Raw genomic sequence first — 14220 nt, forward strand, 5'->3', positions numbered from 1 at the left:
GTATTCTGTTCTTTTCTCTCAGTGCCATATTGGAATGATATCTCACAACCCTGAATATCCTCCAAAAGCATAATTTGAATGCAGTTGCTGCATGGCCTCTCTGTGCTGTGTGTACCCTTTGTGTAATGCGTCTCAGGATGTCCTAGAATTTCCCCTTTTGTAAGCTATACCCAGGAGTGCATCCTTGCTTATTTATGTTTGTAGGTGTTTCTGATCATTGCTTTAGCATAAAACTTAGAGGCAAAATTGCTGGGAGAGAGGCCATACTCATTTTAAGGACACATCACCTCCCAAAAGGCGGCACCAATTTATATTCCTACGAGAAGGGCTCTAGATCTGTCTTTTTCTGACTTTTCCTCTCAATGAAGCCTACAAATGTCTCTGGTCTGCAGTTAGTAAAGGATAACTGTGGAGGGTAGGACAAGGTGTTTGCTTTGAACATCAGAATTTATTCTCATGTTGGTGGCACAGGCTGCCAATAGAGAAACACAAAACAGCATGGGCTTATGAGCAGACACCAGGTTCAGCCCTGCCCGTAGGCTCAAGTAGGGAGTAAAGCCTGACCTTTCCAGGTTGCTAGTATGGAAATAAGCCAGGCTGACATCATGCATGATCCCCGACATGGGTGCTGCAGGGTGTTCTAGAGGAAGCACTTACTGATTCACCCACTCGACATGGAGTAATTGAGGACCTACTGTGTGCCTATCACTGGTAATGGAACCAGAAGATGGGAGGAGACTTCCCTCATCTGTACCATGGGGATCTCGCCCTGCAGGGGCTCATGAGGAAACAGGGAGATTGCATGTATAATCAACTGGGGCTATTATTATTATTATTTTTTTTGTCTTTTTGCCATTTCTTAGGCCGCTCTCATGGCATATGGAAGTTCCCAGGCTAGGGGTCAAATCGGAGCTGTAGCCACTGGCCTTTCGCCAGAGCCACAACAACGCAGGATCAGAGCCGCATCTGCGACCTACACCACAGCTCATGGCAACGCCGGATTGTTAACCCACTGAGCAAGGGCAGGGACGGAACCCGCAACCTCATGGTTCCTAGTCGGATTCATTCGTTAACCACTGTGCCACGATGGGAACTCCCTGGGGCTACTGTTATTACTGTTACTGGTGGTTTTTCATCAATACCTATGGCTCCACAAGGACCACTTGGAAAACGTGTCTCACAAACTCTTTGCTTGAGTCTCCATTTAGCCAAAAACCAGTTCTGATCTCAATGCCTCTGCTGTTTTCTCCATCTGGCCCTTGCCACTGGGGGTTTTCACAGACAACCTGTTCTCCATGACTGGGTTTTAGGTTCCTAAGCCAGCCCTCTATCCACCACAGTACCAGGCACATAGTAGGTGCTCAGGAAATTTGCACTGAATGAATAGATCCAGGCAGGGAAGCATTCCTTTAGGTGACGTTTGCCTTGCTTCAGTGAAGTAGAGATTGGAAATCTGTGTTGAGTTGGGTGTGTTTTCCATCTTATTTATCTTCTCTGCTCCTATTTCCATCTAGGTCTCCCTTTTCCTCTAACCCCAGTTGTCCCCAGTCGGGGCCTATGCCAGGGGTCTGCTAATGTGCCAAACGGTAGCAGCCAGAACCAGATGTTCTGTATCTCTGATCCTGAAAGAAGCTCTGAAATATTGAAGTCTTTGTTCACCTGGTAGCCCCCCTTTCCATGAAAGACAGTTCATTCAACAGCCTTGGAGGCCAAGGTGAGGGCCATACTGGGTCCTCGAAAGGGTGGGGATGGCTCAGGCATTCACATGGGTCTGTCACTCTGGAAGTGGGGCTGGAAGGAGCACTGCAGGTGTGCAAGGAAGAAAGCTGGTGATTGGGGTATGGGGACAAAGGGAACATCCTAGTTTGCAGGGCTTAAACCTGAGCCCTTCTGGAGCAGGAGGCCACTGTCAGTGGTCCTCTGAGATGGGATGAAGAAATAAAATTTTTTTGGCCTGGCCTGTGGCATGTGGAGGGGCCATGGATTCAACCCACGCCATATCAGTGTCCCTAGCCACAACCTTGATCCTTAACTGCTAGGCCACCCAGGAACTCCTAGCATCTACTTTTTTTACTCCTTACCATCCCTCTGAGAAAGTGACAGAATTTCTGGGGTAGCCACAAACTGTTCCTTAAAATAGAACATCCCTGTGCCACTTCCTTTGAGGCCAGTTCTCCACAGCTCCAGTCACAGGGTTGTGGTGGAAACTGTCAATCAGATGCTGACTGTTAAGGCCATGTGACCAAGATAAACGAATCACAGTACCCCATGACCCTCTCCATGATGGTTGGTCCAGGGTTGGATACCTGACCTCAAGTGGACCAATAAGAACCCTCTCTGGTACCCTGATCTTTTTCTTGCTTGTTTCCCTAGGGGTTTGATGGGATGTAAAACCCTGGGGCAGGCATCTGAAGAGCCCTCCATTATGTTCAGAAGCCTGAGCAATGAAAACTGTGAGGCTAGAGAATGAAAGATGAGAGGAGGGAAAGAGCGAGGGAGGGAAAGAGTGAGCAGATTGCTTCTGGTGTCTTGAGTCCAGTCACTGAGATCTTTGGTTCTGCTCTGGTTCCTATATCCTGGATCCCCAGTATCCTTCCAATAAGTCTGCCCTTCCTTTGGAAATCTCGTGGAGATGGGCTCCTCTCAGTTGTGGTTCAGACTAGGTCGTCGAGTCCTAAAGATTATGAGGCACCACCCAGACTCAATGAGAGGCGCTGGTTGGTATCAGCACCATTGCAAAGGCAATCCTTTATTCTTTACTGAGAACAAGGCTTTGCAGAACACTGAACCCCATTCAAACTGCGCTCCCTGGGCAAGAATGCCCTAAGTGTGAAGTAAATGTGTGTTTGGGCCTGGTTGTTTCTGGAAGCAGTCCCAGCTTTTACACTGCAGTAGCCAGGCCAATCCTGTTCTGTCCTCGATCAAAAACGGTGAAATACAGCCTTAAGAAGACATCACCCAGGATCCATATCGCTTCGCGGTTGAAATGACCTATGAGCCCTTTAAAGTTGCTGAGGCAGATTCCGTTAGTGTTCTGGGGAGACCAAAAGACACAGCAGTGAGCCAGAGCCCTCACCTGTCACTGCCCTCTGTATCCAGAGCTGACCTTCTGGGTTTCATCTCCCTCCTTAGGTGAGAGCCATGTGGCTCTCTGAGCAGCTGCGGAAGGGGGCTGTCCACCCAAGAACCAGGCAGTCTGTAGCCCTCCTCCAACTCCCTGCTGTTTCTTTCCTTCTGCCCCAGGCTGGCAGTTCTCTCTGCACAGAAGGCCTTTTCTTGCCCCTTTCCCCACAACCTGTTCTTTAAGGCTGCACTCAGCGCCTCTCCCCCCACCCCCACTCGGGTGGCCTTCCTGGACCCCTGCTTACCCTCCTTGGCCACGCCATGCTGGGTTGGGTAACTTGCCTCTGTGCTCCCTTGTCTCTAGCTTCATCAGCTAGAGCTGCCCCTGGCATCCCTTGGCATAGCCCCCAGGGGTCCAGGGGCACAGAGCCCAGTGTCGATTTGCCTCCACCCCAGAGGGGCTTCTCACCCCTCCATGAGGCTGGGGGTTTACAATCATTGAAATTCCCTCTCTTCTTAACAGCCTTCTTTGAACTCCTTCAGCCTCCTCTCAATTCCCATCGGGAGCTGACGTGTATTAAAGCTCAAGTCTGAGCCAGGGGCTGTGCAGTCACTGTGTCCCCTTCATGCAGGAGGGCCTCCAAGCCCTGCACAGGGCTGGTCTGGTGTCCCAGCTCCCAGAGGGGGACCTGGGGCTCACGAAGGGCAGGTGCAGCCTAGGACTTGGGAAACCCTCTAATCATCATCCAAACCAGGGCACTTTGGAGATGGGCAGGGAGACTGTGAACCACTCTGGCGGGACAACACACTGGCAGTGTCCTCAGCCACCCCCTTGTCCCTCAGCCTGATGATCACAGGGATTCTGTGTCATCCATCTGTGGGCCCTGGTTGACTGGAAGCTCCTTGAGGGCAGATGCCCTTAGTGGTCCCCTCTCCTTGTGCCTGGCACCGTGCCTGCCCGGGGTGGAGTCTCCATCTTTATTTCAGGATGGTGGTTGTCCTAGTCTTCCCTTTGCCTTCAAGAGGCTGGTTTTGAGGGAGGTCCTGCTTGGGGTGGTGGTGGCAGTGGAGGTGGGGTTGGGGGAGGCCTTAACAGCATCTGCAGTAGTGCATTTTGGCCTGTAGGGGGCCCCTTCCTCCCAGCACTAAGCAGTCTAATGGTTCCTGAAAGTCCGGGATTTATGAACCAGCCCCCAGAGTTGGCATCTCACCTTTCGGATGTAGGCACGAGCTGGCACTGGGTATTGGACATTGTTAATGGTGAAAACGATGTCAGGCAGGGTGTCTGGGGCACTACATCGGATCACATACTGTTTGCCAAAGAGGGAGAAAGGTTGGCTTAGTTGTTCCTTACTGTGTGAAGAGCCCCAGAGTGCCCCTGGGCAAGGATCCTTTACCTCACGATGGAAGTAATGGGCGCCGATGAGCTTCTGGATATTTCTGACATCTGCATTTGGACCACGCAGCAACGAGGTTCCGGTATCCACGATGGCCTGGCAGCCAGCCTTACAAGCAATAACATACCCTCTCCAGGAGATCCTGCCAGACAGTGGGACAAAGTGGGCACCAGGATCACTCTGCTCTCCTCCCACTGCTGCAACCACTACTTCGACTGTCTTCAGAACCATCCTCCAGCTCATCCCCCACTCTGTTTTCCTTTGTTTTGGTCATTTCACCTTCCTTGACTTCCTTTCAGTTCTTGAATGCACCAGGCTCTTTTTTGCCTCAGGGCCCTGGCACATGCTGGTCACATTTCTAGAAGGCCTCCATCCCCTTTGGTTGATTTCTCCTCAACATCCAGGTTGCAGCTTAATTGTCACATTTCAGGAAATTCTCTCCCCTCCACCTCCCCACCCTCAGACTTGATCAGGCTCCTCTCTTGGATATTCTCCGTACAGACTTTCTCATGTCTAGCCTGGCACAAAGTGGTAATTTATTCTTCGTGCGACTCGTTTCCTGTATGTCCACCTTACTAGATGCTAGGTCTGTAAGAGCAAGGGGTATTCTCTGTTCCCAGCACACAGCAGATCCACACCATGGGTTTGTTGAATGAATGAATGAATGAATGAATGAAGACATGAATGGGGGACAACCAGGGACCTGTTTCTGGTGTCTGAGAAATAACGGGTCAACACCCAGAGTGACCTCCTATGTTTTCTGGGGCAGCAGACACTCGCTGTGGTGGGGAGGGGGACCCAGGGTGCCCTGGGAGACATTATATCGCCCAGCCCCACCCCCCAGCCTGGCTCAGACACTGAGACCCTCCAGGCAGGCAATGACTGAGCTTGCCCAGGGGCCTCCAATGGACATGGAAGCTCTTGTCTGAGGGGCTCAACTCCTGCCTCTCATTCTGAGGCCACTCTGGGATCCAGCTCCCTGGTGGTCTCTGTCATAGTCCCTGTCCCCCTGTGTGCCTGGAAGGGGGCTGGGTGGGTCAGGGTCAGGAGGTGTCTCTCTGCATGATTTGCTTTCTTTTGGGGGGGCAGGGCTGTACCTGCCCCATATAGAAGTTCCCAGGCTCTAGGTCGAATTGGAACTGCAGCTGCCAGCCCCTGCTACAAGCACAGCAATGCTGGATCCGAGCCATGTCTGCAACCTACACCATAGCTCACGGCAATGCTGGATCCTTGACCCACTCAGCGAGGCCAGGGATCAAACCCGTGATCTAATGGATACTAGTTGGGGTTGCTACCACTGAGCCATGAGAGGAACTCCATGATTTGATTTCCAGACTCAAGAATGCAGCCAACCTCTGTGCACTGCTGGGTAGCTTCTCCCTAAGGAGACCCGTTTTCCCAGTTTGTCCAGGACGTGTCCTGTTTTCCCACTGGCAATCCTGTGCCCTAATCACCTGCTTGGGCCTGGGTAGCCGTGGACGGTTGGTCATCTTAGCACCAGCCTGCTCAGGCTCGTGGAATTCTCCCTGATCCTCCTTTCAGGACACTTTAGGGTCCCCCTTTAGGGGACGCGGAAGCTGCCACGTCCCTGGGTTGCACAAGCTTCTCTGGGCCCTGGTCAGGAGGCCTGGATGATTATAAATCTCTGCAAGGTGCATGTGTCTGTCCATGTATCTCTGTGTTTTTGTGTCTTGGTGTGTCTGTGTGGCTGTGTGTGTTTGCCTATGTGTCTCTGTGTGCCTGTGTGTGTTTCTTAGTGTGTCATTGTCTGTGGAGTATATGTGTGTGTGTATCTGTGTGTGTGTGATGGTGTGTCTGTGCATGCAGGGGTGTGTGCCTTCCCGTGTCTGTGTGCACATCCCTCAGGGTGGCCCTTAGAGGGAGGGGCTTACCTGTCCAAGGCGATCTGCCAGTAGTGCGGTTTCGACAGGGGCACCCACCTGAGGTCTCCTCTGTAGTATCTGTGGTCAACACCACCAAATATCACCACGCTGCCCTGCTCACTCTTGCTGAGGAGAGGAGTCAGAAGGTGAGTGTAGGAGAATAATGGGTGGCTTTTCTCAAGTTCAGCCACATACCAGGCACTGTTGAGGGCTGTGCTTATCCACCCATCAGAGGCACTGCTATGATCCCATTTTGCAGATGCAGAAATTGAGGCATGGAGAGCTGAGTACCTGACCGGCTAATGAGTGGCCCAGAAGAGGTTTGAACCTGGGAATCCTAGCCAGGCTCTGAGCACCCACCCTTTCCAGAGGGTCTGGCCCCCTCCTGCAACCAGATTGCTGAGAGAGTCCCTCAGGGGACACCAGACTGGAGGGCTGGGACTTCCACTGGGCCAGCCTGTCAATTTTCAGGAAAGCTGAGACCTGAGGGTGCCAAGGGCGTGGATCAGGCTCACCCAGGGCCAGGTTCCTGGGCTTGTGACCTGTGCTGTCCATGGGCCCCCCGTTCAGCAGGGCCCCATGCCTCTGCCATCTCTGTCCTGAAACTCAAGCTTTTTCCACAAGGGGTCCCACACGTTCCTACAGCAGGGGCCAGTGCTCTAGCTGGTCCTGGGCTCCTGGTCAAATGTGAGTGAGGAAGAAAGAGTCCCCCCACCCCTGTCCTTCCTTCCTTATTGAATCCGTCAGCGAATCCCGTTCTCTCCTCCTCCCACCTGTATCCTGACCCCTCCACTGCTCCTTCTCCTCCCTCCACCTCCCTGGACCAAATGCTGCCTTTGGTCTCATGAGGATGGATATGTTACAATAAAACTTTATTTATAAAAACCTGTGGCAGGGCTAGATATGGCCCTGGGGTCACAGCTGGTTTGACCCCAGTGTACACTATATCTCAGGGAACTTCTGGATTACATAGGCTAGAATTTTTCATGCAACTGGAACCTTCTTACAGCTGATGTGTAGAGAGGGCTTATCCCACTCAGACTTACGTGCTCAAGTAGAAGGCAAAGACAGGCTGATCAAGGAAGCCCCGTCTCTTTATGTTGTCAAAGACAGGAGTGACCCCACGGATCCCGAGGCTGGCATAGCCCAGGCCCAGCATGCCATCAAAGGGAGCATGTTCAAAGGTCTTACTTTCTTCCCACGAGGTGATGCAAAATCCCTGGCCCATGATGATAAGTCTCCCAATCTGTTGAGAGGTGGATGTTCTCATGTGAAGTTTTGGGAACCGGGATTGAGGCTGGGCTGGGGTCGAGGTGGGGAAGGGAGATGCCATTAGTGTGCAGAGAACTAAGGCCTTCCTGAGCCCTGGCTTGACCATAGGCCAAGCTAGACCAGGATTTGGGTTCCATTTGTGCAAGGCTGTGGATTTCAACCCATAACCTCTGCAAACACTGTCTGCAGTTACTAGATTGGCCTTATGCCCTCATCCTGGCAGGGAACTGAGACACCGTCCCAAAGGGCAAGCAGGTTGCCAGCCATTTGGGACTTTGGGAAAGGCAGGCCCTCCCAAGGGATCCTGTGTCTATCTGGAAAATAACAGTGCCATCCAGGACTGGCCCTGCCTGAGCTTGTGGTATCCACATTACCCGAACGGTGTCATAGCCAAGAAATCCTGACACCATCCCAGAACCGTATTCTAGTCGGATGGGTGTGGCCGAAAACCGGAAGGTGCTGGATTGAAAAGGGTCGAAGATATTGTGTGTAACTGCAGACAGAGGAGATGAATTTCCATCAGCTTGCTTGACCAAGAAGGGGCTCGGGGGGAGCACAAGAGGGGCAGGGGGTGTGCACTCACCACAGGCCATGCTGTGGCAGTAGACGGAAGGCACCCACAAGTCAGTTGAGCCCGTGTCAAAGACCACGCTGAACTGCTGGGGGGGTGTTCCGACGGTGATGTTGCCCACGTAGATCATCTATGGGGCCAGGAAGGGGTGGTCAGGGCAGAACTGACTGTCCTGGTCACCCTGTTTCTCAACATGCCACCAACCTCGAGCTGTCCCATGGAATCTAAAATCCCTTGCCCACGGCCCCACCTCACAGCCTCTGCTCAGACCAGTGCTTCATTGGAGCAGCTCTCCAGTGTCCCCCTCAAGGCCCAGCCTGAGCACGTCCTTCTCCTTCCTTCACCCACACTCAAACCTTGTCCTGTCAACATCCTGCAGTTGGCCCTTTTATGTGATATTCATTTATTCTTTGTCTGTGTCTCAGGCTGGACTCTGCATTCTTGGGAAATAGAGATAAGACCTTTTATAGAAAGGTAGCCATAACCATATCGTATTACATTTCTGCAGTGTCACCCACTAAAGGGGCTCAATAACTTTTTACTGTTATCATTTTTGGGTCTTCGGAGGCGAACTTACTCTTCCTGGGGTTTCCAACTTTCTTTGCAATTGGCTTAATTGTTTGATTTGTCTCACCCTTCATCTGTAGCTCAGCAGCTACCTTAGTTCAAAGAGAAGAATCTTCCTCACGCCAATGACGTATCTCTGACACAGAAGTGTTTACCTGCCACCTGGTCATTGCTGGGCTGAGTCACCACAGACCAAGAATTGAGGGTGGGAGTACCTTCTCCTCTGGGTATGAGGCGCCAGATCTCTCTGTGGTGCTGCTTCCTGAAGGGGCCCCAGCCCCAACATCCCTCCTGGCCCCTCCAGGGGAACCCCAGGCTTGACCAAATCACCAGGGGGCGCTGTGGGGCCTTCCGCCCCTTTCACTCACATCGAAGTAGTTCCTCAAGCGGTGACGAATGACTTTCCTTTTAAAGGTAGAATTCTGGCTCCCTTGGTTCTGGATCATGTCATAAGGATGTTCCTCCAGGAAATTTTCCAGCAAACCTTTTTCCCTGAGGTTTTCTCGGATGGACTTGACCTTCATTAGAGGGATTCTTTCACGGTGCATTGGGAAAAGGAAACAAATAAGAGATAGCCAACAGCTGTCCATGTTGTAGAATGACTGTCACACCTTGCACTGCAATGGAGCTATGTGTTTTCCAAGCATTGTTATGAGTGTCATCTTGCAAAGACCCTGGCAAAGACCTAGGTTTGAATACAGGTTCTTTTGTTTAATTTTGTATAAGCCACATGACCATTTGGAGCCTCAGTTCAATCATCTTTAAAAAGTGGAATACAATAACCCACACCCTACATAGAATGTTCTGGCTATTAAGTAAAATGATGTATGTAATGTAACTGATATATGAGAAGTCTCAACAATGACAGCCATTACCATCGCTATTGTCATCCCATTGTATCTGCCTCAAAGTAGCTCTGGGAAGGAGAGAGAAAGGGGATCATTATCCTCTTTTTACAGAGGAGGAATTTGAAATGCAGGACAGGGAATTTATTACTTGGCTGTGGTCATAATTCTTGTTAGGGATCAAAAGGCTTAGCAGCAATCCTTCTGATCTTTCTCCAGGGCTCAATCAGAAGAAAGGGATGAGAGATAGAGCCAGGAGATAGGGAATAGGGAATAAACTATGCAAATTAAGAGAATGGAGAATTAATCAAAATTGAAAAAAAGAACATCAACCAAACCTCAGAGTGTTCTGCAAGTGCAGAGACAGCCAAAGAGGTGGAGAGAGAAAAAAAAAGAGAGAGATACAGAGATGAAGCCCCAGAGACACATAGATATAGAAATGAAGAGAGAGCCAAGAGAAGACCTAGGAGCAAATGCAGGAGAAACACTGTTCCATGGGACCACACTGACAGTTGCACAGGTTGTGCACTGAACAAATCCAAGGAGTGCCATTTTTTCACATAGGTCATAAAGTGACTGGTGCCCCCCAGATTTGTGCAATCCTGCCAGCCTACCTCAAGACCCCTGGGCCCCATGGTACCCATGGCAAAGTACTTAACGATAAGTGAGAGTTCAAGTTTAAGACTGTCAGGAATGATGATATTCCATTCTAACCCCAATGGGTGGAAGAATAAGAGGATGACAAGAAATATTCCAGAGAGAAAGAGATGATGTCACTTCTAGTCCCCATACTTACATGACTAAGCACTCTGAGAGGGCCACCAGCACAAGGATCACAAGCCACTTCATGTTTTGTTACTAGGTCCAAGTACTCAGGAAAGAATGAGTTCTGAGCATGCAGTGGTGGCTAGAAGTTCCTAGTTATATATGCTCTGACATGCCCGAATTTTCCCTTGTCGGCCACTAATGGAACTGATAAAAAATACAGACCTCCTGATAAGATCTTAACCTATATCAATGTCCTTGGGGAGTGGATTTAGAAAATTCTCAGAATACAGAGATTTCTACATCTATCTCTTCCTTGCTGCTTGGTTGAACAACTAAACCAAAGTGCAAGGACTAACGAAGAGTTGTACAGTAGATCCTGGTAGGTTATGTATTTTACATGTAGTATACTGTTTAGACTTTTGAAAAGAGGGAACAGAACAATCCTTATAGTTTGTTGCTTTTACGTACACATAGATGCATATTTACACTAAGGAACAGTTGAAGAATAACAAAAATCTAATACAAATTATAATTATGGGGGAGGGGAAGAGATGGAAATGAGATTTTTCTTGCTTTATAATTTGACTTTGCAACCATGTCAATGTATTACAGAATCAAAAAATAAACACATCTGTCAATATTGAGAACAGATTAGCTTCTTTGCATCAAATTGGTGACACAGCCACACAGAAAAAAAAAATTACTTAAGTGGCTTTAAAATGATGAATTTTGACTCTACATTCAGAGTAGGATATTTTCTAAGGACAAAAAAACAAACAAACAAAAAACCACAACCCAAATAAACAGAAACCCTCCCCCTTCCAAACCCCAACCAAAACCAAACTGAAAATGAAGTAAGAAACCAAAGAAATCTGAAACTACATTCAACAATCTTACTGTCGGTGATGTTGCTCCTGTTACTTTAAATTATCATATGTATGTTATAGGTTAAAGCAAGTAAGTAATTATGCTAAGGTTTTATGAATCAAGACTTCCGGTGGAAGAGAGAAAAGAGGTGTAAGTGTAAAATTTTAAAAGCTTCAACAAAGTTGTTAGGCTGGCCAAGTGGTCTAATGCGCCAGAATCAAGGATTCTCCTATTAAGTGAAGTAAATCAGAAAGAGAAAGACAAATACCATATGATATCACTTATACGTGGAATCTAAAGTATCGCATTAGTGGAGTTCCTATCGTGGCGCAGTGGTTAACGAATCCGACTAGGAACCATGAGGTTGCATGTTCTATCCCTGCCCTTGCTCAGTGGGTTAACGATCCGGCATTGCTGTGAGCTGTGGCGTAGGTCGCAGACGCGGCTCGGATCCTGCGTTGCTGTGGCTCTGGCGTAGGCCGGTGGCTACAGCTCCGATTCGACCCCTAGCCTGGGAACCTCTATATGCCGTGGGAGCGGTCCAAGAAATGGTAAAAAGACAAAAAAAAAAAAAAAAAAAAAAAGACAAAAAACAAAACAAAACAAAAAAACAAACAAACAAAAAAAACCAAAGATAAGCCTGGGAATCATTAGGGATCAGAAAGATAAGGCCGTTCCTAGATCACTGAGGAAATAATCATAAATATTTTTGCCTATGTGAAGTATATTTCTTGTAACTACACAGCGTTGATAAAGAAATGTTTTATTTATTTATTTATTTATTTATTTATTTATTTATTTATTTGTGTTAGAGTATAGTCGATTTACAGCATTGTATCAATTTCTGCTGTACCATGTAGTGATCATATCCACATATACATTCATTCTTTTTCTCATACCACTTTATCATGTTCTACCCCAAGAGATCAGACATAGTTCCCTGTGCAGGACCCTGTGCAGGACCCATTGTGTGGTAGGACTCAACAACAACAAAAACAAACAGCCCTATCAAAAAGTCATCAGAAGACCTAAATAGATATTTCTCCAAAGGGGTCCTAGGGTTGGCCAGTAGGCATATGAAAAAAAGCTCAACATCACTAATTACTAGAGAAATGCAAATCAAAACTTCAATGAGGTACCACCTCATGCTGGTCAGAATGGCCACTGTCAAAAAGTTTACAAAAGAAAGCTCTGGAGAGGCTGTGGAATGTTCTTTTTTAATTGAAGAACTCCACCAATGAAATTCAGAAGAAATGGTTGAATTAAGAAACAATTTGACATGTCTTATTGAAACCATGGATCTAGGCAAAGATCCTCAATGGAGGCTAAAATCATAAGATAAAAAGTCAAAGGGAAAGTTTATAATGGAAGGATGAGTTTGGCAGCTTCAAGACCTATGGATCAATCTGAGCATCTTTAAAGTGGGGAAACTACAAACTATGAGCCTCTTGAGGTGACGCATTAAGAAATATATGGATCTACATATGAAGTATTCCTATAAAATTGTGGAACTCAAGTCTAGATCTAACTACCTGTTTTCAGGAAATACATAGATGAAGAAACAGGGAAGCAATCTTCTAAACCCAATACTTGGGACATTCTATAGGATGGACACTCCCAAACCCTCCCACTTTTTAAATAAATAAATGGCATAAAAGTGGGGCGAGATTTTTACTTATTAAAAGTCTCAAGAGACGACTACCAAATGCAGCATATGTATACATTCTCTAGGTCCTGATTTGAATACGTAAACTGTTAAAAGCATTTTTTGGGAGAACCAAGGAAATTTGAACATGGACTAGATATTAGAGATTAACTTTGGAGCAAAATAGCATTGTGGTTATACATACCTTGTGAAATGATAATCTTGTCCTTAGAACACTCCAGTGAGAATGAATAAATGGTAAAAAATTTCAAACTGAGAATCTAAATTAAAAAAAGATTTGGGAGTTCCCGTCGTGGCTCAGTGGTTAACGAATCCGACTAGGAACCATGAGGTTGCGGGTTCGGTCCCTGCCCTTGCTCGGTGGGTTAACGATCCGGCATTGCCGTGAGCTGTGGTGTAGGTTGCAGACGCGGCTCGGATCCTGCGTTGCTGTGGCTCTGGCGTAGGCCGGTGGCTACAGCTCCGATTCAACCCCTAGCCTGGGAACCTCCATATGCCGCAGGAGCGGCCCAAGAAATAGCAACAACAACAACAAAAGACAAAAAAAAAAAGACAAAAAGACAAAAAAAGATTTGGGGGAGTTCTCGTCATGGTGCAATGGTTAACGAATCTGACCAGGAACCATGAGGTTGCGGGTTCAGTCCCTGCCCTTGCTCAGTGGGTTGACAATCCGGCATTGCCATGAGCTGTGGTGCAGGTTGCAGATGCGGCTTGGATCCCATGTTGCTGTGGCTCTGGCATAGGCCAGTGGCTACGGCTCCAATTAGACCCCTAGCCTGGGAATCTCCGTATGCCGCAGGAGCGGCCCACGAAATAGCAAAAAGACAAAAAAAAAAAAAAAAAAAAGATTTGGGGAGTTCTGTTGTGGCTCAGCAGTAATGAACCTGACTATATCCATGAGGATGTGGGTTCAATACCTGGCCTCGCTCAGTGGGTTAAGTATCCAGCAATTACCAGGAGCTGTAGTATAGTTTTCAGATGCAGCTCAGATTTGGCATTGCTGTCAGTGTGGTGTTATAGCTGTAGCTCTGATTTGACTCCTAGACTGGGAACTTCCATATGCCACAGGTACGGCCCTAAAATAAATAAATAAATAAATAAATAAATACATGTATAGTTGCTACGGGTTGAATTGTGTTCACCCCCAAATTCATATGTTGAATCCCTAACCCCGATGGTGATGCAATTAGGAGGTAGGGCCTTTGAGAGTTACTGAGGTTGAGATGTGGTCTTGAGGGTAGGCTCCTCATGATAAGATTAGTGCCTTTATAAGTGCCACCAGAGACCTTTCTCTGTCTCTCTTCCTGTCCCTCTTCCTCCC

At 48.0% G+C, this 14220-nt stretch overlaps 1 protein-coding gene across 2 annotated transcripts; it reads right to left on the reverse strand.

The window, feature by feature from the left end:
- Positions 1-2700: 2700 nt before the first annotated feature.
- Positions 2701-10548, reverse strand: LOC100524300 (pregnancy-associated glycoprotein 1-like). Of its 2 annotated transcripts, none has more exons than XM_003122659.4 (9): positions 10395-10548; positions 9122-9287; positions 8199-8316; positions 7990-8108; positions 7390-7589; positions 6353-6469; positions 4461-4602; positions 4275-4373; positions 2701-3034 (listed from the first exon to the last, which is right to left on the reverse strand). In XM_003122659.4, exons 1-9 carry the CDS (start codon positions 10445-10447, stop codon positions 2882-2884), a joined length of 1167 nt encoding a protein of 388 aa, XP_003122707.1. In that variant the 5' UTR covers positions 10448-10548; the 3' UTR covers positions 2701-2881. The 2 variants fall into 2 exon arrangements, with proteins under 2 accessions (XP_003122707.1, XP_084866137.1); XM_085010011.1 differs by having other exon boundaries at positions 2702-3034; positions 6401-6469; positions 10395-10517.
- Between the last annotated feature and the right edge of the window lie 3672 nt (positions 10549-14220).

This window comes from Sus scrofa, chromosome 2 (assembly GCF_054392235.1).
Source record: "Sus scrofa isolate SSC_HxYL_T2T_F1_AM1 chromosome 2, Sscrofa_HxYL_maternal_Yorkshire_Landrace_v2.0, whole genome shotgun sequence".
NCBI classification, from domain to species: Eukaryota; Metazoa; Chordata; class Mammalia; order Artiodactyla; family Suidae; genus Sus; species Sus scrofa.